Genomic DNA, 27,701 nt, shown 5'->3' on the forward strand with positions numbered 1-27,701 from the left:
TTTCCTAACATTCTTTTATTAAAAACCAAAGAGCCAAAGATCGCCCTGATGCTCTTCATTGTTATAAAGCAGACTCTGAAGTATTAAGTGAACTATGTATGAGCAAAGAACTCCAACTGATGCAGAGTTTAAAACTAGGTTTACAGTTTCCTATTTTATTGGCATGGATGTATTTCTAAACTTAAAAACCCTTCTGGCAAGTTATCTCAATTTCTTATGACAAAATTTCTCACAACACACAAATATTTACAACATATACATATTTTTTCAGTCTTTTACAACTGGTTCTTAAAAGACAAACAAATCATAGGTTACCACAGAACAAAAGCTGTGACTTAGTTGTTTTTAATTTGATAAAACTATCATAAGTTAAAGTGAATAGATTTTTCTTTAAATTCCTTGTAGCATTTTACAAGTGCAACAGAAAAATATGAAGAACCAATTTAGGATAGCTGCAGTTCATTGGATAAATGTTGCCCGTCGTAATCACATTATTTCACAGCAAATTCTTGAAAAAATAAGCACCAATCATTCTTGCAAAGAACAATTTTATCTAAAAGTATTGAAAAGTGTTAAATACAAGGTGTTTAATTTACGTAACAAGCAATAAATACACCATATCCAAACTTTATTCTGCATACTGCTACCCTTGTACATATAATGTACTAAAAAGTCAGCAAATTGTCAACACCTTTTAATATTTTTTTCTCTTTTTTAAAGAAATCAATTTGACTTCCAACCAACGGTTTGCTACTATAACAAAGGCCACAAACAGTACGTCTGGGACAGCATACAGTGTTAAAACTGACAAACTCCGAGGGGGAAAAACCATCTAGCAAATAAATCAGAAAGCTGTAGATCATTGCTGGTGATATTAACATATACTAAAAAACCTTAATATGCTGCTACTATGATTTTGTAAATTGTTTAGTCAAACATTGTAAGAGCAAACTACGCTCCTACTGATCAAAAATAATTCTGTAGCCACACTGTATTCTCATTGTCCTGCATGGAAAGATCTGATGCAATTTCATAACTTTGCTTGAGCCTTTATTTTACAACAGAGCATTACCTCTAACTTGGAATTGCACATAAGAAGGCTATTAAAAAGTACAATAAAAATCTGCACAAATCAGACTTAAGAAGAGTCAGTATGCTGTACACTTTCTACAATATTACGTTGATAGGTGAATAAAGAAGTGCTGCCACTAAGTTTTTCCGAAAGTTCTTTAGCTGAGGAATAATCAAATGGAATTTTTGTTGTTTTTTAAATTATTATTATTTTTTTAAATGCTTTTTAATTTTTTTTTTAGAAATGACATCCAGGTCAGTTTAAGACCTATAAGCTTATGCATTGAGCCTTAAAGACTGATCTTCTCTCCTCCTGGAAGAAATATCAATATCTATTGAATCCTTGCCAACAATAAGCCTTAATCTCTTCGCTGGAGGAAGAGGAATAAAGTCATCAAATTCATCATCATAGTCATCTTCCTCTTCATCGTCCTCTTCCGATGAAGACTCATCTGCTGTTTCCTCTTCATAGTGACCATAATCATCTACTTCCATTCTCGACTCCAAAAGGGACAGAGTTTCACTACAACACACACCATTTTCATGAAGGTCCTCTGGGTATGTCCCTCTGTTTTCGTCCTCTCGTTTTAGCTGTATTTTTAATTTTGTTGAACTATTGCCTGATCCTGAGTTAAACCCATTATTTAGCTTTGCTACATATAAATTATTATCTTTTTCATGGTCTTTACTTAATTTTATGCTTATTTTTGAAGAATTAATTCCATCACTCTCTTGATCATTTGCCTTGCTACTGCTATCATGGCGCCTACGAAGAGTCAGTTTAGGGATCCCAGAGCTATTTTCAAGGATAAGTTGTGCATCATACCTTGTGATTCGTCTTTTCTTTTTACTTTTTGCAGTTCTAAAGCTGTCTTTTGCTTTAAAATTGTCAGTTGTTACAGAGCAGCCACCAGATCCAGGGATACAGTCTTTAAAGCCAACAGGTGTGTCCACCACCTTGTTCCTCTCTTCGAGTTCTGAATGAGAACTAACCAAATCTGGTACTTCATCCTTCACAGGCGTGTTGTGCATAGTATCGGTTTCCTCTGTTTTTGAAGACGGTTTCACAAGCTTTCCTTGTCGAGATTTCTTTTTTGATGTGCCTGCATCACTTTTCTGGCACCGACCCTCCCCTCTATGTGCTGGTCCATGAGCCACACCGTTGTCGTTTAACGCACGAGACTGCTGCTCCGCAATGTCCGATTGTGTTCCAGTCAAGTTACTCTTATAGCTATCCAAAGTATTTGGTTCAAGCTTTGTGTCAGAGGTCTCCTTCAAACTCATCCTTGTTCTCATCGACCTCCTCGTGATGTACGTGCAGGGTGCAATATCACCATGCTCATAAGCACCTTTCACAGAGTTCAGTTTATGTTCTCTCGCTGCATGCCTCGTTAAGCATCCGCTAGAGACCGAAACTTTGACTGGTCCCTCCAATTCTTTATCCTTTTTAATGGGCAAGTTTTTATACAAAACTACTTTAGGCTCTTTGAGAACTAAATTTCCCATTTCAAGCTTTCGAGAAGCGTTCTTTTGCTCTGGCCTTTTGCACTGATTTCTCAACTTTATCTTTGAAAGTAAAGGCTTTGCAGGCTTTTTCAGTCTCTTTGGTACCCTGGAATTATTTATATGAGTTAGTTTAGATGAGGTAGAATTTGATGATGCTGGAATTCTCGATATAGACTGTCTGGTTAATGTTCTATTTTTGCTGTTCTTTTTTACGCCAATTGAAGATTTTCTGTTAGCTGAAAAAGAAAAAAGCAGTTTTGTTATGACACTGCTATATCCTGAATTTCCCACTCCCAAATAATGCAGTTATTTCATTTATTTGGGGCACTTCAAAAAAATTCATGAGACATGACAGACAGTATGCAGTAAGAAATGAGACTGCTTGACTTGCAGCTCAACACATGAAAGAAACTGCCAAACAGGCCACAAGTAATCAACATTTCCAGGTACACTTCTCTTCACTACCACCAGTATACCAAGTTGTGTTTTTACTGCATTTCTTCTTCTACCAATTAAAAAGAAAAATTTATTTGACATTATCCACAGCTTTTACTGAGTATTATTCCAGCAAAATTGTATGATCTAATATTATCTCCAGGATTTGTTTCATGGAGAAGGAGGAAATAAACCCAAACATCTTTATCTGATGTAATGGTTTCAGTTTCAGGTCAAACTACTGCCTATTGTGGCAAGCAAAGGAGCTTTGTCTGCTCAGCAGAGGTGCAACTCTAAATAATTAGAGACCACAAAAAGATTTGGGGACATTTTTTAGGGGTCTTTTTTATTGGTTGGTTGGGTTTTTATATTTTGTTTTTTTTTAATATCACAGCAGCAAACAGGAGACAGATGAAACCACAGTATTTTACGTAGCTCCAAACCTGTTTACCAGTTAAAGTTTAAATTATTTATATTTTGCCCATACTGAGGGTGGTGGAGGTGGGGAAGTGGGAAAGCAAGTAAATCATACTCACTACTCCATGGAGAGAAGTCTTGCAGGAAAACTACAAACCAAAATCCCTTCCAATTTCTTCTGAAATTACTAACTGTGCACTTTCACTGCACAAGAGATGCCTGAACTATAAATTCCGTATGTGGAAAGGGAAGAGCTGCCCAATTTAAAAGATCTCTAAAGGAAACAACTATTTGTTTAATAATATCTACTAAGAATATTTATTTAAAAATTCTTTTCCTAAGAATTCAAACTATGTAAGTTCTCTCCTAAATCATACTACTGCCTGTGGTAGTTTACCGTATTTTGAAATACAGAAATTATTGGCAGGACTTAGACTGACATGTTTATAAGCATTTGCTTTTAATATTAAAAAAAGAAAACAAAAGAACATACCACCTATAGTTCTTCAAACACTTGTGGAAAACCATGAATTTGCTGTTTAAATTGCCTTCAGATGCCTGAATAAATTAGTTTTAACAACCAGTATGTGATAAACATCTCAACACTAAGACAGGAATTCCATCACTGTGAAAGCCTTCCATGTCTTTGTGAAGCCTTCAATGACTCCAAGCTCTTCCCCTTACTTACTTGCATTACCTTTTTCCTGAGTGGTATCTGCATCAGTGTTAGAGCTGACGGACTGGCTGTCTGAATTCTTGCTGCTGTCCCCCAGCTTTTTAAGTCTGTTCAATCGTTTGTCTGTTTCTCTCAGTCCATATTTACTGTTAATCACAGGAGTAGGTGCTGGCAACCCCACTCTTGATTTAAAAGCACCAGTTCCACGTCTGAAAATAAGAAGATGACACAAGGTATTAATAAATCTTAATGTAAACTTGGAGCTTTGTTTCATATACAGAAGTTTGGATCCCAGGTGTATCTGGATCAATGATACCAACAGCCACAGAAGGGGGTTAGCATTTTGTGGGCTGTTTTGTCATCTTGGGTGCCTAAATGTCTCAGCTGGCCAGCAAGAACAGCACTATTACCTAGGAAGAGTTCATGGACATATGTAGAGAGATACAAATCTTCCTGGTGATGGCTTTTGGAGGCTTGAAAGAAATTGTGCTGCGCCAAATCTCCCACTGCTCCAAACGTACCCACAGGACCTCAGATCCCAGCATTTTAACATTGCCAATTAACACTCTTTTCAGCACAGTTAAAATTGAGACACTTATATATGAATTTTTTTGTGGTGTACAAAGTGACTGTTGGGGCATCAGTCTTGAAACAAGCAAAAAATGAATCCTTACTAACTTCCCCAAAATAAAATCTTATATATTTGATTGCCTCTACCACAGCTTTGTAATTGAAAAGCAGATTCCTAAAGTTAGAATTAACCAAACATTAGCATTAAAAAATAACATTTTCATGTACTTAAAATACAAAAATAGCAAGTTAATGAAAGTGTTCAGACACATAAAACTAGTTTGTCCTGAAAAAGTATGTCCACATTACACTGAAGTCAATGATCAAAAGAACTTGTGAAAAACCCCACATTGCTCCATGTAACTATGGAAGAACAATTCTCGTGCCTACTTATTCAACACTTTACAGCCTCCAGGACTGACGTACATTTTTACTAGCAGCTCTCAAGATCAAGTCTGAGATTGCACCCTTCACTTGGAATGACCTATCAACATCACATGAGCTTGGAGGTCCATACCAGAGCATTTTCCCTTTAATTTCAAGATTTGTTAGTGACCAAAGTAGCCAATAAAAATGAAAGTAGGATTATTGAACTATTTATATGCAGGTGCACTAAGCTATTTCTCAATATGAGCAATATTTTGTCCTTTATAGGGATTTTCTTCCAACAGTTAGATCAAATGTAACAGTGAGTTCTCCTCTTGGAACTGAGTGAACCTCGCTCAGATGATGCTGAGCCTCCCTGCTCACAATGAGCAGAAGTTTCAACATGGCAAAAACCAACTATGGAATTATTTCAACTGATTTTGTGAAGAAACTAGGCTGGGACAGCACATGTGAAAGTGGGATGGACACTCAATATTCCAACTGTCCAAACCAGTAGATATTTACCAACACACAAACCCTCAAGTTCTAACACTACTGGGTGAAAAACTACTTTGCCCATTCCCAGCAGAAGAGAACTTCAGGTCCACAAATAAAACATTAATGGAATTTGCTTTATCAGGTGTAAAGAAGAGCAAATGTTGGGGATCAGTTCACAATGGTCTTGTAGAAGCTGTAACTGCTTTCCCTTCCAACTCTACTTTATTCGGTACAAATGTTTAAGAATCTACACCCCTGTTTTTTGTTCTGCCTCATTTTGGGCTAATCTCCAGAACGGATAATCAAACGATTAAGAGAACACAGAGTTCTCAGGAATCATCACTATTCTGTAACAACACAGAAAAATCATTATAGCAAATAGGTAGGAAGCAATTATTTTGTGTCCAAAAATCTGAGTACTCATAATCAAGGACTTCCAGTTTCACAAAATATGAAGATCATGAATATGCCCAATTCCATTTGAAAGCTATTTACATCCATGCATACCTTTCACAGGTGTAACACTCGCAGTATTCATTATTTTCCCCAAAAAACCCATCTCCATAGTAGCAAGAGATTTCTTCTCCAGGTTCGATATCCCTTAGAGCTTTCACACATGCTGTATCTCTGCCCGTTGATACAAACTGGAGAGGGAGATGACAGGAAGGGGGAAAAAAAGGGTTAATCATTAAGGCTGCACAGTATCTGAGTGAGAAATAAAAGTAAAACAGTTGGGGAAGAAAAGTCAGAAGGAAAAAAATAAAAAGTGGGGTACTTTATTTATTTCTTGCTTACCTTACAGTTAGGTCTGCAATCTGAAAAAGGTCCAAAAGATAAAGTCAATTAACTGTGGATAAGACCTGAAACATGAATAGTTGTAGATATCTAAAGTAAGGATTCACTTGGACTTCAATGACTACAGAATCTCAACTAAATACTGGGAGTTAATTTAGTACTGCACAAAGCCATACATCAAAAGATTCCTGCTTTGGTATAGCTCCGTTTCTGAGCTCTTCCCTATGCTACCACAAATCTCCAGTTTCCCTCTTCTTTAGGGTAAACAGCCTCATCTTAAATCCTACCTGCTCTTCCTTTGGCAGACAAATGCAACACAATCAGCTAAAGGTTAAACAGCCATAGGAAGTTCCCCTAATAAAGATGTTACTGTTGACTGAGTTCACAAAGAATTCAAGGTAACCCACAATATGCTCCACTAATTTAGCTGCCAGTTCCAAAGTCTCTTTCAAGGAAGGAGGCATTGCTTCCTAGAGCCTTCTCTGAGTTTCACAGCTGATCAGCTCTGGCTGGGAAAATTCCAATATGATTTTGTCCTACAGTAATACAATATGCCAGATTCAAACACTTTTCTCCAAGTTCCTGTGCTGTTTGGCTCACATACAACACTTCTGAATTTCTTATGCCTTTCAACATGCTTCCTACACTTACTGCTTACCATGATTGATAAATGCAGCAGGACCAAGCCACAGTTGTGCACAGTTTTTTCGTGTGGAATACATGACGCTGAAGTCATTTTCCCCATGTCTCAGCAGCATGTTTTCTTCCATTTCTGATAGTTCAGCAATACAGCCCACAAGTAATTCTATTTTATCATTTCGTTTCCTTTAATGTAAAAGGAGTAGCAGAAATAAGACCACACGTGCCAAAATTACAAAACAATTTCACAGAAAGAAAAGTTGTTATAGAATCAATTACATCAAATCTGACGTCAGAAACAATTACCACCATTGTTTCTACAATTTCCTGAGACTGCAGGCAAGAAATTGCAAGAGTTGATTACTTCAGCTTCTGCAATTGTTAAAACCAAAAGCAAGATCTTCTCATTTGTGTACACTCCCTCCCCATCACCACTTGAGGAATTTTGACTTCCTCCAGCTGCTCTTGCTTGTGTTTCCTAAACTTCTTCCTGTGGCCAGGAAAACCCAGCATAATGAAAATTCTTAAAGCTCTATGGCTTTTTAAATGAGACCCAGTAGTGACTCAAACAAAGGCTGGAATTCAAGCAAGATGTTTTCCTCTCTCATGAGTAGTTCTTCACCATGAAACTGATCTTGGAGAGTGAGGAGAGGGAATGACTCCTACAAAAATCAACAAAACCATGAAGCCTTTGTGTGCAGACAGCCAATGTACCAGCATGACTACAGCAGTGCAGAGGCACTGAATGCTCAGCCTAGGAGGAACACAGTTTCCCTTTTCTCACATGGGTGTTGTTGCCACTGCTCTTCACAGTGGCCATTCCATATTTTGGCCAGATTACTCTGACAGAGATGAACATGGACATTCTAACAGTACTCAAAGGACACGAACTAGAAGCAAAGCCTTTTAAGTGCAAATTTCTCCTTTGACAGAGAGTGCTGAGAACTCTAATCAGCTTTGAGACTCAACAGATATCAGCAGAGGTCAGATGCAGCCCTCCTGTCTTGCTCACTTCTCTTGGCCACTCAAGATTTTGACCATGAAAGTTAATGTATTTTCAATACACCTACATACAAAGCTTCTACCCTAAAGAAACAGCCAAGGGGTGAATTCAAACAACAACAAAACAAAAACAAAACAAACCCCCAACAACCAAAAAAACTAAACCAAAACAAAAAACCCCAACCAACCAACCAACAACCCACCAATCAAAAAACCAAAACCAAAAACAACCCCCCAAAACAAACAAACAAAAAACCCCGGGAAAAAAAACTCAATCAGCATTTTTTGGATTGCATCATGATTGCAGAACATTCAGCTCTGGTCATGAAGAGCTGGAAATCGGCCTCTCAGCCTGTTTAAAGCTTCCTCCACAACAGGTGGAGGTTGTGTTGTCACCAGCAGGGTGTCCAGCCACTCAATGCCAGTGTGAACAGAACCGCGTTTCCTCACCTCAGCTGTGCTGGTACCAATGGGTACTGCCAAAGGCAAAGCTCATACAATTGATGTCTACATCCAAAGTGATTTTAAAATCTGAATTAAGTCAGAATCTGCTGGTGCTGCCACACACATGCTTATAATGAAACTCAGATGAGCCAAAATGAGATGGGGAAATACACTGGGGTTCCAGCCTTGTGTTTCCAGGAGAGATTTATCTTGCACAATCAAAATATGCAAATAATGCCCATTTAAAAAAAGACAAAAAACTCATTTCCCCCACAATTATTTGCTGGGTAACAAATCTGCCATAATGTCGTGTTTCTCATGGAAGGCTAACCCCTCTTTAAGTAGAGAAAAACAATTATCTGACTGAAAACAAGGGTTTTTTTTTTTAAAAAAGTATAATGAACACTACATGCATAAACCCAAATATACAAAGGAGAATCTTCCTGTATGGAAGAGACATGGATCTTGTATTAAGTACTTACCAAAAACAGAGAGAAAATTCAATTTGCAAGGCAAGTAACAATACAAAACTATCTATTTCACTGGTTGCAGTTGTAATTCTAAACCTCACTTTTTAATATATTTTTATAGATTCTTTCAAATGATTGACAGAAACAGAATGCAACATTAAACTGCACTTCTTACCATTCTTTAGTTGCAACGATTTTGGCTCCATTTTGCTCAGAAGAATACCGATTACAAGGTAGTATCTCAAACCCACTGTCAGTTGCAAACATTCGTAAATAAATAAATACCTGCAATGAAAAGTCCCGGTACCTGTCTGTTACACGCAAAATGAACGCAGTGAGGAACTTCTTATATAAATAATGAAAGTGAACTGCACAAAAGCACACACAAAATGGAAACTGGAGCAGGATGCTGTGTGCTGAAATGTGTTTCCATATGTTTTGTAATATTTCTATATGTTTAAACTATACATATTATGTTGATTTCATTTCTTCACAGTGACTTGCAGGAATCCTCCCACAGGTAATGTGATTATACAAAGACTTTAAGAAAATTAAAGATAATCTGGAGTGGTACAAAATCAGTCCAACTAATGGAAATGGAAATTTTTTTCTTAAAATCATTGAACAGTTGCATTCAAGAAACCTTCTCATATCTTTAAGAACCACTGAGAATAATAATCTATAGGAATCCATTTTATTATTTGAAGTTCTGAAAAAAGATATTACTTCCACAACAAACCTAGATGCTGAATTCAGGGAATATTGAATCATTCATTTTAGTTGAGGTATGATTGTGTTACTCTAAAAACCACTTTAACAAAGCAGAAGCTTTTCTGCTAACTCTTTCTTGCATTACTAGATTTGTTGCATTTTAAAGTACACCAAACTCCTTTTGGTTGTACCTGGAAACAATAGACTCATTCCTGAAGAAGCATATTTTTTTTTTTGTTAAGCAAACAATACTATGATTTTTTTGCTTTGAACTTTGAGAATCAAAAACCTTTATACTACTTACAAAATAAATTTGGGGGGGTTGGGAAGTGGAGGAGGAATAACACTCCCACAGAAAGCCCCTACACCCATAATAACTGGGGTATTCTGAGGTAACAAGGCTACTCCCTTTTCCTTTTATCTTCCTCTTGTCACCCAATTTGATTCACAACAGCTCTAAGTAAAAAAAAAAAAAAAAAAAAAAAAAAAAAAATCTAAAACAAACCCCCAAACCTCTCCAAAAAACAAAAACCCCAACCAAATCACAATGCAAACAAACAATGAAGGGGAAAAAACCCTTCCTTTCTGCACTCCATTAATAAAAGGCAATGCAAGTTACCCAAAAAAGAAAAAAAGGGGAGGGTGTGTCTAGTTATGCTTTAAAAAACAAAGGAAGTTTATCTTAAAAAACAATAAACATACAACAGAGCACTTGATTGCTTTACTATTGCTACATTCTTAAGAAAGTTTCACATTTTCTTTGCCTTTCAACCATTTGAAAAAGCACATTAATTACAAATACACCTACATGTTCCTTGAACAACCTTTCCTGCATTTTGTTCTTGTTAAGAAAATAGTGCCGGGCCCAGTCACCTGACGTCAAGGACTTGAAGGCTTTTTCTAAGTGCTCATCTTTCTTAAAACGTTCAATCACCTCTTTGAGTTCTTCTTGCCTTCCTTTAATAGGTCGAAATCTGAAATAAAAAAAAATAAAGCTATTCCAGTCCACCATCAGTCATTCTCAATTCTTCCTCAGTTACTTACAGCACACAGTTCTTTTGCTACCCATATAAATGTTTAACTCCCTGCATAAAGACACTGACCAACTTTTGGCAAACCCAGATCCTTTTTATATTGATAAATGCACTACATGGGTTTATGTGGATTGCAAACTTAACATGTGCATTCATATAAAATACAGTTCTTACTGATAACACAAGAAGTATCTACAAATACTGACACACGGCAGATGCTACATCTGTGGAAGATTAAGGTTCCACGAGTTACTGCAATCATAAGATTTTTTCCCCCAAAACCAGGAAATCTTGGGCATGTAAATATGAAAACAAACACCTGTACATTAGCAGAGAATTCTGCCTTCTTCCCATAGCTTGAGATTTAAGAAAAGCTACTCTGCATATCTTCAGTGGAAAAAAGTAACAGAAAAACCCTGCATGACTGCCAGCAGTGGAAGCTCCATTTTTGAGCTGCAAAACCACCAAGAGAAAGCAGCACTTAGAGATTTCGCCAAATCCTATAAATTTCCTTTGACTGAGCACACACCTATATATACTCTGCTTTGGAGCAGAGGTGGGGTGTGGGTGTTCTTAAATGTATGCCACACCCCAGGGGACTCTTCACAAAGACAAAAATTTCCCAGGATCATGAGAAACAGTTTTCTGCAGCTCTTTTTACAACTCAAATGTTTTGCTTTCAGAGCATATGACAAAAGTGCTAAACAAACTAGGAGCTTTTGAACGAACGTGTAAGTCCCATTACCTGTTGCTGGAAGTGCATTACTATGGTGATTTCCTATTGCTTGCCAAATGAAATCTGTGTTTTATTACAAAAGTAGACAAGGAGGGGAAAAAAAAATCTTGAAGCTGATGGAAGGAAACCTCAATCAACTTCCTGACTGATACTCTGTTTTTTAAATTGCCACGTGAAACGGCTTATTGTCACCCTAGAATGCTGAATGCTGCAAGTAACTTCTTTTAAATGATCACTTAGGATTTGCTTCTTCCATGCAACTTGTACAAAGGAAACAAAAAAAGTGTTACCTCCTGATTTTGTTTCACTTAGTAAAATATTAAGAGTCTAATCACGAAGAAGTAACAAGGATGAGGAGTCAATTTCCTTCCTTAGAAGGATGGTGCTGTATTTATGCTCCTGATACAATGAAGACAGATCTCCTAAGAGCAGATTCACTTTCAGCAGGTTATTGGCACTCCATGCTACTGCTTTTATAAATCTCTCAAATCTCCATCTGAAAAACTTCCTTGTGACACAGTAACTAAGCATCCTTTTAGACCTTTCTGAATGCAGCAAAATTCATCAGCATAAACCTGTCGGCTTTCAGAGGACATGGCACAGTAAGGAGTTCTGAGCAGACATCAGGTTCAGTTCTCTTCTGGCTGAGATATGACATTGAACAAGACAGCAGGAGTCCCTCAAGAAACAGAGGCCTGCTTACAACTGTAGCACACACCATGCCACGAAGTTTCAAACAAGTTCTTTATTAAAGAATATACTTGTATCATCATCCCAAAAAGCTAACTACCTAACAAGCTGATGAGACCTTAGCATGCAAGAAAACTTCCCTCAGACTGGAGATGATACAATCATTATTTTTGTTCCACAGCACACCAAAGTCTTTCTCAACTTGCCAGTCACACAAATATCTCTGCTCTCCCAAAACCAGACTCTGCCCAGATCTGATAGCCATAACTCACAGAGCTTCCTCATATATGAAGGGAATTTAAAATCATATAACCTGAACTGAACCTGACTAGTTTCAGAACAGGACTTGCACTTACTTTCCGTTTCCACCAGAAACAACTTTCCCAGCAAGGAGCCAACTGCACTTACACCAGGAGAAGTAGAGAGCTCATCAATTTGCACAAACGTGAAAGAGTAATATCTCACCTCTATCTGCAAACATTACACGTAGGAAAACCCCATAGGATTTACAGATAAAATCGGTCTTCAGCTATGTCTGTTCTTGCTGGGCTGCATGAGTGACTGCCCTCCTCCTTACACTGTATTTTACATATTGAAATAATTTTTTAGCTAAGTGACCTGCAAGAGCAAAGATGGATGGAAAAGCCATCACATTTGAAATTGCATTAGCACCTGAGACAGGCAACATATGTACTGACAGACATCACCATACTTATTTATCACCAAGAAGCTTGGTCTAGGCTAGCCAAAGCAAGCAATATCCCTGAACTGAACCATAAGTGTGGAAAAGAAATACAGAAAGAAAAGGAGGTCAGATCCTAAACTTAACAGCGGCCTTCAAGACCTACAGGAAAAGAATCAACACCCTACATTTTCTAGCAATTTGAAGTACATCTCACAGCAGCCAGTGCTCCTATTTTAGGTCTTCCACGATATTCTCAGACTCAGTGTCCACCTAACCAGCTACCTTAGGTAGCTTGGAACCTGGTCACAGCCCTTGAAAGTCACTGGCACACCTCCACGGATCACATTCAGCAGGTGTCTCTATGGATTCTTGTCTCAGGCACCACACTGCTGGTGGAATTCATTTAAGTGATTAGCAGAAACTTTTGTAATACCATTCCTAGGAAGTAAACTAGTTAGTGTATACCCAAGGCCTACAAAGGCCAAAAAGATGGCTGGAAACATGAAAGGGATGAAGAGATTGTAGAACCCCCAAGATATTACAAGGTCAGACGAATGCTGGACTGCATGGCAGGCATTTCAAACAGGAACTGGGTTTTTCAAAGAACACGACTCTCTGCACCCAGGGGTTCAAAAATTAATCCCAAGGACTCTCTGCAGCACCTCTATCAAAAGAGGTGATTTACACTGTGAAAAGACACAGGTCATGAGAAAAGATTAACAGGAATCCAAATAAGTAAGAAGTATCCACAAGGGCATGGAAAGATGCTGGAAATCATTACGTTCAACATTTCACTCCGAGGGTTCCCAAACAGATGAAACAGAATGACACTGTACACACTGAGCCTGAGTTAGAGGGCTGTTCACAGTTCAACAGCACATGTAAATTGTACTGGGAGCACATGGAGTTTGTAAGCAAATTCAGGATACTACAGTCAGACTCCTCATGAAAGCTATAGTCTTTCACAGGTGTATCTCCATATATACTTTAAAAGGCACTTTCTCATTTGAGACACTGAAGAAGCCAAGAAGTCCAGTGTTCCTCACGAATTTGTGTCTGCTGATAGGTACATCACTTCTCCCAGGAGTATAATTCATTTCTTTATTCATTAGTTTTTTGCAACCAAAAAGTCAATTGATTTTGAGAAGCAACCCTGCATACAACCATTTTGGTATTATAAGGCTTCCACATTTACAAATGATATAAAAAACCCCCTAAAAACCTACATGTCTGCTGGAAGAGTCCAAACAACTGTTTCTGAGCTCCACCACGAAGAGAGACTGAAAAGGCCCCACAGCTAAATGCACACATATAAAATGAGCCAAAGAAACTGACTTATAAGTATCAGTAAAACAAGAGACTAGTTCAAAGAAGAGAGATAGAAAAAGCACAAGGAGACCAACAGAACAAACCAGCCAACCCAGTCTCTGAACAAAGAGGCAATTAAAATTAGAATTGTTTATCCAGACTTCTAGTTTCATCCTCTGAACAGTACCTTTATTAAATTCCATCATGGAAACTCAAGACACATTGGTGTTTGAATCTGCTCACAGGCACAGACTCCTTGAGCCACCCTAGGAGCAGCTTGTCAGGTCTCATGGGACATGAAGTCTGCTGCAAGACAGTCAGGTGTTGGAAGTGAGCAAAGAATGAAAACCTCAGCTGTGACAGTGTCTTTAAAGAAATATCATCAGCCCTTCTTCCTGACAATCTGCAGAACAGAAACTTTCCACACTTCCCTAGAAAATACTTGTTTTTTCCTAGTCAACAAGATCTGATAAAGCTGTGGCTACTGCAAAATCAAAATCAGATAGAAGATGATCTCATCCCAGTTAAGGGCAAACTGACATGGTTTCAACAAGGAAGATGTAGGAAAATGGCTTGGGGAAGCAAAGCTCTTTCTCTCTCAAATTTCTCTTACCTCAGGAGTACTTAAAGACTCTTGGAACTCCAAGGTATAAAGCCAAAGGTCAGTGAGATGCTTGCCTATAAAGGAAGTTAAAGGAGAGTTTCTGGTAAGTTCAGAAGCACAGTACCTTGCTCAGTCTCAGCCACTGAGAGCAGTGAGTTTGAACAAAAAGGACCAAAACTGATCCTGCAAGAGATCCAGCATGGAACTCCAGACAGCATACCAGTGCATGTAAAGGAGTTTTATTTCCAAACCTTGTTTCTTAACTTCTGACTAGGAAACATCAAGAAGAGTGAACTTATCAAAACTGTGTCAACCCATTAGCCTTTTAACAACAGGCGCCTTGTCTGGATGGCATTTCTATTTAAGTAGCTCTGGAAAACAGCAAGTTTATGTTTACCTAGTACCAGAGATTGAGTATAAAAGGTAAAACTGCAAGCCTGCTAAGCATTCAAGACAACAGAACAAGAGTTGAAAATCATCTCTTTAAAATAAACATAAACAACTTACTTAAGTAACATACATTTCAGCTTCCTCCCTGCCCAACCCTGTAGTGTATTTTTTCCTCAAAGCTAGTTATACAAGTTATGACCAACTTATTCTGCTTTTACTGCCAGTGCTTTCATACAGAAAAAACTTCATGTTCTTTAAAGGCCAAATTTAAAAGCAGCATTTTTAATGAAGAAAGTAATCCACATTACTTAAATTTCTTGAACTGACACTAAATACAGACCAGTGTGGTCAAAATTCCAATATAGCCAAGAACAGAAATAAAGAAAATCCCAAGACATACAGTTTCATTCTCCTTAATATGGTTAATAAAGAATTATTTTCAAAAAATAAACATGGGGGACACAAGAAACTCCCCAAACCAACAATGTAACACTATCCCCTAATCCTGTTCTGACCCTCCACATGGTAAATACAATTTAGCAGTTAACATGACCACTGTATGCAAGCCACTCCATTTTTTTGAAGATGCAACAACATTTTTTTTCTTAAAGCTAAAAGTACAAATAAGAAAAGTGTAAAAGTGAGGTGGTGAGTATCAGGTTGAGGGGGAGGGCATGGTTGTTTAGGGTGTTTTTTTGGTTGTGATTTTTCTTTTAATCCAAAACATTTTGGAACAGCGAAACAGTCGGTTCCAATGATTACATTGTATGATTTATATACAGTGAAGGAAGACAACCAGGAGCAAGGTAAAGAACTTTACTCAATTAAGCTATCAGTAAAAATCATCTAGAAAAAAATGGAAAAGTCAGATTTATGCAAAAGTCAAACAAAACAATTTTTTGAAGTACACAGACAATGGAGTCTGAAGAATGTAAAAGCTTCATTTTGAAAGAGGTTATCACTACATAAGAGTTGTGTACCTCTAGTCCAGTACCTCCACGGCACAACACTGAAGCTGAACTGCATGGCTGCATAACCTTATTTAGCAGAACCCACATCACTTTTTCAGCCTCCAGACCTCACTCAAGATGAATACTGAACCCTTTAATTATTATATTGAAATGAGCTAAAGAACACAGAGGAGAATCAGCACAGGCTCATAAACGCAATGCTATGGAACTGCTTTGTGCTTTTTGTCTCTACTGCCTAGTGGTGACTCTAAGGGATGAAGAGTGATGTACCCTGCCAAGTTCAGTCACGTAAGTCAGTGACTGCTGTTGAGGCAGTGTCGAGAAAAGCAGCTTCCTGTACATCATCCCCAAGCACTTAGGCTTTCCAGTGGAAAACATGGAAATTCTTAAAGTTTGGTCCTTTAGTCCCACGCAATCAGACAAAACCAGCCACATCACACACTTGTTTGTAACTTCACTAAAAGCAGCAAACAGACCGCACCATTCGCGACTTCCTAAAGCACCTGCAAATTTAGAGACACACTGGAAGTGCTCTTAGTATTCCCCAGCACGATGCTGGTGCTTTAGGGAACTGGGAAACAACACTGACTGGTAACAGCAGCAATACGATTGGGAGTCTGGCTTAAGGTTTAAACACCTTTGTATGTGACGTCCTATAAAGAGCAGATTAGCCACTAAGGCATGTGACTTCAAGATTCAGTGTTCAGCCTAGGGAAAAGCACCCAAAAATAAGAGATAGCAAGACAGGCAAAAATTCACGTGGCATTTTACAAGTGTCTGTTTTAATCTCTAGTGTTCATCAACCTTCAACCCGGGAAGCTTGCAAAATGACTTTTGTTTTTACCACAAACAAAGGCTGATATAACAGGATTTGTACAAGAAGCAACAAAATGCCTTAGAACAGTGATACTAGACAAGAACATACTTTCTAAGACATGTGGTTTCTTTTATTAACTGCTAAGCTGCTACTGTGTTGAGATAAGAGCTAAGAATTTGATGAAAGAATGACAACTGGGCCTGTAAAGAGGGTTGGAAGCTCTGAAAACAACCTGCTTTCTCTTGGAAATCCAAGAAGATGAAAAAAAAAAACCTTTTGGGTAAAGCCACTGAGGACATTTCCAGAGCTACATGTTCTAGATACTGTCTTTCAAATCCCTAGTGACAAGAAAACATTTCTGAGGAACACTGGGCAAACACATTAGGGGATTCAGTTGTAAGCTTTTAAGAAACAGTCTTCAGCTCTTTCAGACATTCCCAACATGACAGCTTACAGAGCCAACCGCCCTATTCCCAAGACAGTGGGCGTTCACAAACTGCAAGACTTTATTTTTATGCACGCAGAAAAAACCTCCAAACCAAAACACAAAATCCCAGCAAGTAAAGTAACAGTCATGTTCCTGTCACCACCCTACTGTAAGATCATTAACTCAATATAAAGAAGATGGAAAACAAGGACACTTCAACATCAAGATACTTCACATCTAGATACTTCACTATGAGGGTTTTTTTTCTTCTGTCAATATACTCTTGATAAATCAAATTTACAAACTCAACTGGAAGAATTAAGTAGAAAAAGTGCTTACAGAGAAGACATTCATGCATACAAAAATACAGACGTGGCTTCCAGAGGTAAGGGGAAGTAGAACTTCAATAAGTGATCATGAACTTACAATGGGCTGCAAAAATACAAACCTCTTACATGTTTCCAATACAGCACAGAAGAACGGTGGCACAGACACTTTCCCAGAGCATCTTCAAACAAATCAGAACAAGGGAACAGGAAATCTTTGCTTGCCACCATAACTGGCTCTTTTACTTTAAGCACACCTCCATACACGAACTATGTAACTGATGTGACTCCATGGCACAGAAGCAGAAGATGCCCAAACTTAAGCTGAAAATCTTCCTTTGTACTGCATCATAATATTTGGGTACTGGCACCTGGCATTTTGGAAGCAGTATAGTTTTTTCACACCTGTTTTCCCCTCACCTGCCCTCAAAGCCACTAAAACAACAGTAAGGAGCCCTAAAGCTCTCAGGAGCCCAAGAAAGACTAAAGTTCACTAGATGGGAAAGGATAATCTAAGCATCATAGCCACAGTAACAAGCAGGTGTCATCACTGTACCAAGAAGATAAACAAGAACTATGCTGATGCCTGGATTTTATTTATTACAACATGGGAAACTTTCTCAACAGGACAGCATGACAGAGGCAGAAGGTGTGCATCTGATAGGAGTCATAAGCCTCACCTAAGCATTTCCCATAGTGCTCCAGGATTATTAACTACTGTCCTCGAAGACTGCCTGTAACTGTTCTCCAAGTCTGAGAAAGGAAGAAATACATGACGATGGCCTTTGTATGGCCCTTCGGTGCAAAACAGTAATTAAGGAAATATCTTAGTTGACAACCTATCAACATAAAGCAGGATTTATGAAAGTAGTTTCTCCAGATATCAAACAATGACTACATCATTTCCACAGCAAAAAGTGTAAGAGCTAAAAACCTATGCATAACCTGCAGATTATCATGCAACATCATGCAACAAACCAAAAAATTCCTTTCAGCATATATTCTTAGTTTGATTAACTGATGAAAATACAAAGACACTTCAAACAGAACTGTAAGAATATCTACTTGGACAATTTGCTACTGTAACCAATTGCAGGGAAGGTAGAGGAAAAACTCTAAACATCCTTCTTAAAGGATCTTACACTCTCCAGCAAAAAGGAAAGATCTCTTTGGGGTAGATCTTTACAGTTATTAGGACCACACTGCTGCAATTTCATGTGCAGCTGATGCTGTCAGCATACACCAGCAACTATTTATGTAACATGACAACACCAATTCATCTAGCAGTCATTTTTGAATCAATCAGTTTGCTGCATACATACAATTTTCTTAACTGATACTGTGTGTATGTGACTGTGCTGCACAGGTGAACTGTCCTTTAAAAATAGTCACAGCAACAGTTTGAAGAACTGAGAGTCTGGTTCCCACGATGTGCTGCCTGGAAACTCCAGCTCTTATTACTGCACAGTAGTAAGCACACAGTTCCTGTCCTTAGAAACTTACAATTTATATACAGTTTCTCCATTGAGCTATCAATACAGATCTTGTATGCACATAAGCTTAAGAGAGACCTATAGAACACAGTTACTATCAGGGGGTCCTCTAACAGAGGGAGAAACACAAACAGCTAAACCCTGAGACCACACAGAATTCACAAGCAAAGCATTTAGACAGATATTAACAGTGCAAAAGTAGGTGCAACTCTGATAAGTAAGTTTCCAGCTAGCACATTCATTTATCTTATCCATACAGACATGTCTGAGCAGCAATTCCTTCAGCAAGAGTCTGCAAGAACTTCAGATCAAGTAGCACCAACACTGAACTGCTCAGGAGCTACGTCTTTCTTCTGATGTTTAAGGAAGGGGAAAAAAGCATCCAGTCACAAGGAACAAACAGAAAAGTTACCAAACACTGGCTTCTGCCTTTGAAATATTTCAAATGACTGGTTTCAAACTTACAATTAGTGAACTGTTTAAGCTAGAAAATGGTGCCTATTGCCAACCCCTTCTACAGCACTAGCATGGAGCACTGTATGAATACACTATGATGGAGCACTGTGAGAGGCTGCATTTGTAGTGCTGAGTTCCAGACTCACATGCAACAGTGTTTTAAAGGCAGAAGCTACTCACAAACTTGCATTCTTTCACTTTCTTAAAACATGCACAAAATTCCATGGTTTTGCTGATTTACATCAACTAAGATGAATTCTTTTCCAGAAAAATAAAGACAAGTTACCTAGTATTCATTTTGTGTGTCTGAAAACCTAAATAGGGATCAAGAACCAAACTAGTTGCTAGGTCATCATTTTCACAGAGTTCCTTGGCAGACATTCCAGAGGAAGGCACATAACGACTTTGACCCTCAAATCCTGAAGCACCACTACCTGCAAATAAGAAATATTAGATATCAATTAAGGGACATTATAGAGCCCAGCTACATCTGGGGACAGACACACAGGCTGGAATCAAAAAATACAGAACAGCTGAGAAAGATGATGAAATACCTGGAGAAGCAGAATAAAGAACTTTAAAGGACATCTGAATAAAGGATGTTAATAACAATCCATATTCCTTAAAACCACTGCAGAATGGCTATTGATGTGGCTTGATTAAAAAAAGGGGTTTACTTCTACAACTGTATTCACTGAAAGTTGGGCAAGTACTTCAAATTATGTTATCCACTTCAAATCACATAGTTGTCACTTAGTGCCAATCATGCATTCTATAATTACAACAGTTCAAAATTAATTTACACCCAGTTATTCTTACTTGACTTTTAAACTGACCTGAAGAGATCTAGATTCCTGAAGGGAGTAAAGGCACCCAGAAAACACACACATAACTAGTATTTCTGATATTAGCTCAACACTGACTGCAGACCTCCCTCATGAATTAAGGTAAGACAGGAGCCTGGCTTACAAACTAGAAGTGAATCATAGCACTAAGCAGCAGAAACATGTACATACATCTGCTTGATCTTCTCTCAACTCCATTTTTGCCCGTCTTTGGATTCTCCTTTCCTGCATGCTGCAATTTGGTCTGCGTGTGGTCATTAGATGACTTGCTTCCACTTCTCCGGCCATTCACTACCATGTTCTTGGATTCTCCCAGCCACTTCATACCCACAAACAATCTGACTCAGTTGCATTTAGTCACTTTTCAAAAGGCTTGGAGAAGTGGATGAATAAATTCAGTTCCAGTTCCTACGGGAAGTAAAACATAAATATGATTAGAACTTACTGGGAAACTGTTTTCAAGACACAGAGTTTAACAAAAAATAATACTACTCCAACAATAACAATAGTAAAAGACAACAGAAACTCACCCCCACCTGTTCCCCCCCACAAAAAAAAAAGTTGGGAAAGGTGGGAGGAAAGATGGCAATCTGCATTTGCATTAGGAAGAGAGAAGAGCTGTTCACTGGCACCAGTACACAGAACTATGAGCAGGTGAAGTATTGTCCCACAACTTACAGGGGCATCTGGCAGCAAGGAGGGAATTCTAAAGCTGATAAACTGCTGATGCCAGCTCATTTTTAAGAGCTGGGCCATACCCATGGGTATATCTGAACAAGCAAACGTGCACACGGATAAACATGCCCAGAGCTATGTGACTCCAGACCCAGAGTATTTTCAAATACTTATTCAATTCAGAGTCTATCTCCTAATACGAAAACCCCATAACCTATTGGGAACTCTCCAGCAAAGACCATTTTACAAGCGTCTTTCAAGAACTGAAGATGAGCAGAGTTTAGAAAAGCAAAGGAAAAAATCCCAACTAGAAAATGGACATTTTTGGAATGGGGTTAGGGGACAGACGTTAAATCTTTTTTCAAAAATCAGAGTTCAAGAGACCATCAATGATGACCTAGAGACCCAGGCTATTCTTATTGTTCCACATTACAAAAGAAACCAGTCACAACACACCTGGTTCAATGTGCCAATACTAAGTGGGGTCATTAGTTGAAATTTTACAGTACGTAAGTATCTAGCAAAGCACGTGCTAGTTTTTGTCTGCAGTCTCAATGTCTTTTGCATAAATAACTGTAAGAAAGCTCATAATGTTTTTGTACACAGTTGTGTCTCACTCTGTATAACTTGCAGGAAAAAGATCTGATTTACACAATTATTTACAATTGTATTTACACGCTAGTAATTCATTCTCTTGATTTTAATTCACTCTCCTCCCTACTGCTTCCTCACAAAGAAATAGAATTGTGCCTTTTCACTTTACTGTAATTATATATCAAAAAATCAATGCTCTGCTCACAGCTGGTAACAGGCCATTGTAACACACATTTCAATCTGGTGGAAGAAAGTCACAACAAACTAACAGATATTTGAAATACTGTCTTTTGTAGAAATTCTGCTTTTTATCAGGTAAGAGAAGTACGTGACTAGATTTCTGTAAGACACCTATGTGATCCAGCTACTTAAAGAGATGTTTATGGCCAGATGATTTGTAATTAAGTTACTTACATAGAAGCAGAAGATTGAGACAATTATGGAAACACAGTAAAGACAATTATATAAAGTATACTGTATATTAACAGATGCACTGGCTCAAACATCTTACTAGAACACATCACCCAGAAAGTGACACGTTTTAGAACCTTTTACAAATTGTTACAGAAGGGCAGTAAAGACTATCCACAAAGTGTAACAGAATCACACTGAGCAAAAGCTGGCTCAGTTACTGCATCAATATCAAGAAAAAGAATTGAGATCCTTTCAGTGGACAAAGAATTTTTTTTGCTGCCAGTAATAGAAAGGATTTTCTTTAACCTCAAGATTAATTCTATTCATTCAGCTATAGGCAGACACAGCCCTTTTTACAAAGTACCTCCAAAACACCCTTGGATCGGCTTTTTTAATTCACAGAGCTTGCCTGATAACATACACATGGAAGTTTAGGATAACATACATCTAAAAAATCCCCAACAAACCAAACAAAACCTCCAAAACAATCAAACCCCCTTAAACTTGCTTGTTAAGCATCCCACCCGAACTTCTGTCAGAAGACCTACTCCGTGAAGATCTGCCACTGACTCACTCTGATGTAAACACTTAATGACAAATCCACTCTCAAACTTCGCTTTTCTTCTCAACCATTAATTTTACAGGTCTATATACTCTAATTAACCCTCATTCCATCACGTTTTTGTAACATTGGTAATGAAAAGCGTTAAAACAGGAACTACATTAAAGACCTGCATGACATTCAGTGTTGGTGTCTCTTTTACAAAGGAAACTGAACTCCGTGCTGTGCTGTGCTGCAGCTCAAGAGCAGTCCAGGTGAATGAAATGCCCATGAAGTCTGACTGCAGATGAATCCTGCATTGTGTCCAGCAGCCTGGGGGATGCTTACTGTGGTGCTCTCTGACAATCACCGGGTACAGCAGCCACAGGGGCTGAAGGAAAGGCGCTCTCTGCACGGGGAAGGAAACCCATCTTCCACAAGGGCAGGGCTGAGTACTGTCTGTGCTAACACACTTCTGCTTCACCAGTAACAGCACTGACAACGAAAGTACCACTGCAAAGGTAAGAAGCAACGTGGCCACAAAATGATACTCAAACGATACTAAACATTAGGAAAAACACTTTGTTCTGCTCGAAAATAGATTGATATAGACAGCAACATAAGTCCTCCTCAAGCAAAATCAGGTAATTTAGTGATGCATAGCAAAATTCTGGTGAAAAATCATTATTTGTTTAGGCTCATCAGCCTAATGAGCAAGAAAATCTTTGTCTCCATCTACTGCTGCCTCTGTTTTCTAGTATCAACCAAATGACAAACTTGAAGACTGCGAGTGTGCTTCTTCAGCCTCCATTCAACAGAACAAGAGGCAGTGGGCAGAAACTGATGCACAGAAGTTCCACCTGAACACAAGGAACAACCACTTCACTGTGTGGGTGACTGAGCACTGGAACAGGCTGTCCAGAGAGGGTGTGGAGTGTCCCTCCCTGGAGACATTCAGGATCAATCTGGACACAATCCTGTGCCACGTGCTCTGGGATGGCCCTGCTGGAGCAGGGAGGCCGGGCCAGAGAACCCACTGAGGTCCCTTCCAGCCTGACCCATTCTGTGATTCTTTCTCCCAGTACCCAAAAATTGCTTTCCAGACATGATATCACAAGCCAGAAACAGCCTGGATTCCCTTCCCTATGAATATCACAGCTGCTAATGCCAACAGACTGCCTGAAAGGGAGCAAGAGATGCACCCCCAACCACCACCACGTGTATCTAATTTATCTTCCCATTTGAATTGTTCTCACTGCTTTCTACATCAGATTCAAACTGACAATCCTTCAGGAACGGAGGGAGAAAGGCACGGATGAACACTACCTTCCCATTCAAGAAAACACTCAAATATACTTACACCATCACATACTTTGAAACTCTTGCTACAGAGCTCTGCCATCAAAATCTAACATAACATCTGGACCACTTAGGACTTCAGGTTTACCTGTAACTGTGAAGTTTACCAGCACAATTAGAGCTTCCAAGGGGCCTTTTGTATTTCAATAGAAATGACAACACTGCTGTTTTAACCCTTTATTAATAACACCACTACTCTTTAAATTACACTGCCTTTAACAATTCTATTATGGCAGTTTGACAGACACATTTCCTCAAATGCCAAAATATAACTCAACTGCATTTGGTACCTCTCATTGAGGTATCTGGCATTTCATTGCAACAGTACTCTTAAAAATGAAAACTCCATTTTCATTTGCTTGGTTCTAAACTTATTAAGCCTATTAACACTTTCTGAGCATTATTGCATGTCAATAACATTCAGGAGCACCATTCAACACCTGAAGCACAAAGACAATTAGTACAGACAAGCAACAGACACACTTTAAAATATAGTTTATGGATTTTTTAGAAATATTTTTAAGAACTCTAACACCTACAATTTGTTTTGCCTTTTTTTTAAAATTAACAATAGCTGCAAGAAAGTTTTCCTCAACAAGACAGTGACCTAAAGCCGACATAAGACACACACACACAAAAAAACCAAACAACCAAAACACAACAACAACAACCCACAACAAAAAAAAATCTGAAAGACATCCCCCCCAGAAACCCCCCACCAAAAAAACCCCAGCCTCAGCTCTTCCGGACAAATCAGAAGTACCAAGAAAAAAGACATAGGTTTCATTATTGATAGCCCTACAAAAAGTAACAGACCGTTGAATTTGGGAAGCAAAACAAAACTGTGTAACTAGTTTTCCTACAGGATCACCAGAATTAAAATGACTGATGAAAATCAGAGCTGAAGGAAAACCTGCACAGCTTTAAGAAGCTATTCCAAACAGTCTCAGGTCTTATTTTGGTTGTGTTTGGTTCAGTAAACTGGACCCCTTGAAAATGTTTTTGAGTGTTTCTTTTCAGCTAGTTAGTGCTGAGAGTAAACTCAGTGCAGAACCGGACACAGATTAATAGTGGCATGGACAGGCTGCAAGACTGTGTCAAAACTGACTCAGGTCAGTCCAGACTGTTACAGAACTGCAGCCCCAGGATGCAAGTTTGGGAGAGCACACCTGGATCCAAAACTGACCCAAACCCAGGCTCCAGTCTCTCACCAATAGCTCAGCCTGTACATTCCCCTTTTCTCTTGTGCAGCCACGTGATTTTTGTGTGTCAATTTGGATACTAATCCAAGCACAGTACAGGCAGACATGCAATCCAGTACCAGCACAAAATGAGTGTCAGAGAGTGAATTACACTTCAGCAGCTCTTGCCCCTTCTCCTCTGCCCTGTCACGTCCTCCACTGGGTGCTCTCTCAGGGTGAGGCCGAGCACAGCACCCCAAAGCCTGTGTGATTCCCCCAAGTCACTGCAACAACTTCAGCAGAGAGTATAAAAGCTAGCTGCTTCCAGGAGAGGGAGAACCTCCTTCCTCCCACTTGCCAATTCACACAAACATTTCCACTAATTCCAGCACTCCGTGGACCTCTCCATAACCCAAATTATCTGTGTGTGTGCAGCTATGTGACTCACACAGGTTCAGCTCAGGGCAGCCCCAACACGGCTGGATCAAACGGTTCAATGAAGACTCCAAACCAGTGCAAGTGCAAAAGCAACGCTGCCACCTCCCCATCTGCTTGTGCCCACTTCCACACCATCCTCCCTCTGTGCCAGCAAAACAAACGCAGAGCCAAGTGATTTGAATGATCAACGAATCAGGGAAGTCATCAGACAAATCTGAACCTGGCTGGCTTGAACCACGAGTGGATGTTATGGGGCAGCAGGAACACAAAAGGTCAGGGAAGTGATCAGGAGTTAAGCTGGGATTTCTTTGCATCCTCAATCCACAGCTCTGGTTTGGCACAGGAGTATCACACCTTACACATACCGTGCTGACTTGAGCAACTGTCTGTTGCCTTAAAGCATGTGCTGTTTGCAGCGAGGAGCACACTGGGAAGTGTAGTCCTGGAACAGGATAGGGCTAACAGAGCAAAAAAAGCCTTCAGGAGCCCTAATCAGTCCTGTTACTGAGTATACAAGGATACATCATCCCACTCACTCATTTTATATGCAACACATTAAGCAATTGCTTTAAATAAGTCTGAATTTCCAGTTTGTGAGCTCCAGTGGGTATAAAGCAGAGATGTCTGTGTGTAACTGGTCCTAATAAGAAAACAGCCGGATAAAGAAACAACAACATCCAACTTTTCAACCAAGTAAGCCTTGATTTCCTCCCACATTGTTACTTGCAAGGAAGAAAGCAGAGAACTGAAAAGTTCAGCATCAATGAAAACTGAAGCAGCTGCATCCATAGTTATAGTGGTCAGATTATGGAAACAAGGCATGGCTCCATGAGAATTTATCCTACAATACATTTTAACCTCATTGATAAAAACCTGCCAGTATGTATTTATAGTTACACTATTAAATACTGATCAGATTGCCATCTCATATCACAGAATCAATTAGGTTGGGAAAGACCTCTGAGATCATCGAGTCCAATCTGTGACTGAACGCCACCCTTTCAACCAGACTATAGCATTAATTGCCACTTCCAGTCTTTCCTTAAACACCTCCAGGGACGATGACTCCACCACTTCCCTGAGCAGCCCATTCCAAAGTCTAATCACCCCTTCTGTGAAGTTATCTTCTTGATGTCCAACTTAAATCTCCCCTGGCACAAATTAAGGCTGTCGTCTTGTCCTGAGACAAGTTCCTCTGTACTGAAATTAACGCACCAGAAAACTCCCCAAAGTTCTACACTTCAGGTTCTCACACTGCCTGTGACACACCCTGACAAAACACCTCGCACTCTCCCTCTCACTCACCGGTTCTCGCGCTTCCGAGAGTAACGTCTTAAAGGTAACTTCACTTTAAAGTTTCAGATACAGATGTTGAAAAAAGACGTGCCTTTTACTCCTTCCCTAATGGCATGTATCCTCCAATGAAAAATCACAAAAAAAAAAAAAAAACCCCAACCAAAAAGAAAAAAAAAACAACCAAAAAACCTCCAAGGCAACCAGTCCGGCTATTCCATCAAACCGAGGCAAACTCGAGATGGTCACTAAAACCACCAACGCAGACGTGGAACTGCTGGAAGAGGCCGAAACTCCCGGCCGGAGCGCAGGCCGGCCCGGCGGAAGGGGAGCGGGACCGGCTCCGGCCCGGGCGGCGCCGCCCCCGCGCCCGCTGCTGCCCCCTGGCGTTCTCCGCGCGCCGGCGCCGCCGCACGCCCCGGCCCCGGCCCCGCGCGGCCCCCACCGCCCCCGGCCCCGGCCCGGCCCCGCCCGCGGCCGCCCCTCCGCCCGCGGGTCCCCGCTGCGCCCGCCGCTGTCAGCGCCCCGACGGCCGCGCCCGCCCTGCCCGCGGCGGCCCCGCACTCTGCCGGACCCCGGGCGCGGTTCCTCACGGGCCCCCCGCGCTCAGGGGCGCAGCCCCCTCACAGCCCTGGCGCCTCCCCCGCCCCGCAGCACACACAGACCCTTCCCAGAGACCCAAACTCACCGCCCCGCGCTGGGGTCCCCCGCCGCCGGCGCTGCCCCCGCTGCCACTGGGGGAAAATGAATCATCAAAGGCAAGGGTGCGGGGGGGGGTGGGGGAGGGGAGGAAGCTGAAGCGGGGAAAGTGAAGACCGAGGCAG

General features: G+C 39.9%; 1 protein-coding gene across 4 annotated transcripts; it reads right to left on the reverse strand.

Moving 5' to 3' along the window:
• KMT5B (lysine methyltransferase 5B) lies at nucleotides 1-27,701 on the reverse strand. Of its 4 annotated transcripts, none has more exons than XM_063398284.1 (10): nucleotides 27,566-27,701; nucleotides 20,554-20,790; nucleotides 19,824-19,971; nucleotides 10,409-10,574; nucleotides 9,065-9,174; nucleotides 6,993-7,159; nucleotides 6,335-6,354; nucleotides 6,047-6,183; nucleotides 4,127-4,314; nucleotides 1-2,813 (listed from the first exon to the last, which is right to left on the reverse strand). In XM_063398284.1, the coding sequence occupies exons 2-10, from the start codon at nucleotides 20,705-20,707 to the stop codon at nucleotides 1,348-1,350; spliced, it is 2,556 nt and encodes an 851-aa protein (XP_063254354.1). In that variant the 5' UTR covers nucleotides 20,708-20,790; nucleotides 27,566-27,701; the 3' UTR covers nucleotides 1-1,347. The 4 variants fall into 4 exon arrangements, with proteins under 4 accessions (XP_063254354.1, XP_063254352.1, XP_063254353.1 ...); XM_063398282.1 differs by having other exon boundaries at nucleotides 4,118-4,314; XM_063398283.1 differs by lacking the exon at nucleotides 27,566-27,701 and adding an exon at nucleotides 26,890-27,269 and having other exon boundaries at nucleotides 4,118-4,314.

Source organism: Prinia subflava, chromosome 5, assembly GCF_021018805.1.
Source record: "Prinia subflava isolate CZ2003 ecotype Zambia chromosome 5, Cam_Psub_1.2, whole genome shotgun sequence".
In the NCBI taxonomy this organism is placed as follows: domain Eukaryota; kingdom Metazoa; phylum Chordata; class Aves; order Passeriformes; family Cisticolidae; genus Prinia; species Prinia subflava.

Excerpts from the sequence above, each read along its gene's own strand:
- KMT5B (XM_063398282.1), bottom strand. The coding sequence starts at position 20,707 with ATGAAGTGGCTGGGAGAATCCAAGAACATGGTAGTGAATGGCCGGAGA. Across the intron at positions 6,355-6,992 it reads TGCTGCATTTATCAATCATG|ATTGCAGACCTAACTGTAAG; the intron begins GTAAGCAGTAAG and ends GACCTTTTTCAG. Across the intron at positions 4,315-6,046 it reads GAGTGTTACACCTGTGAAAG|ACGTGGAACTGGTGCTTTTA; the intron begins GTATGCATGGAT and ends TCTTATTTTCAG.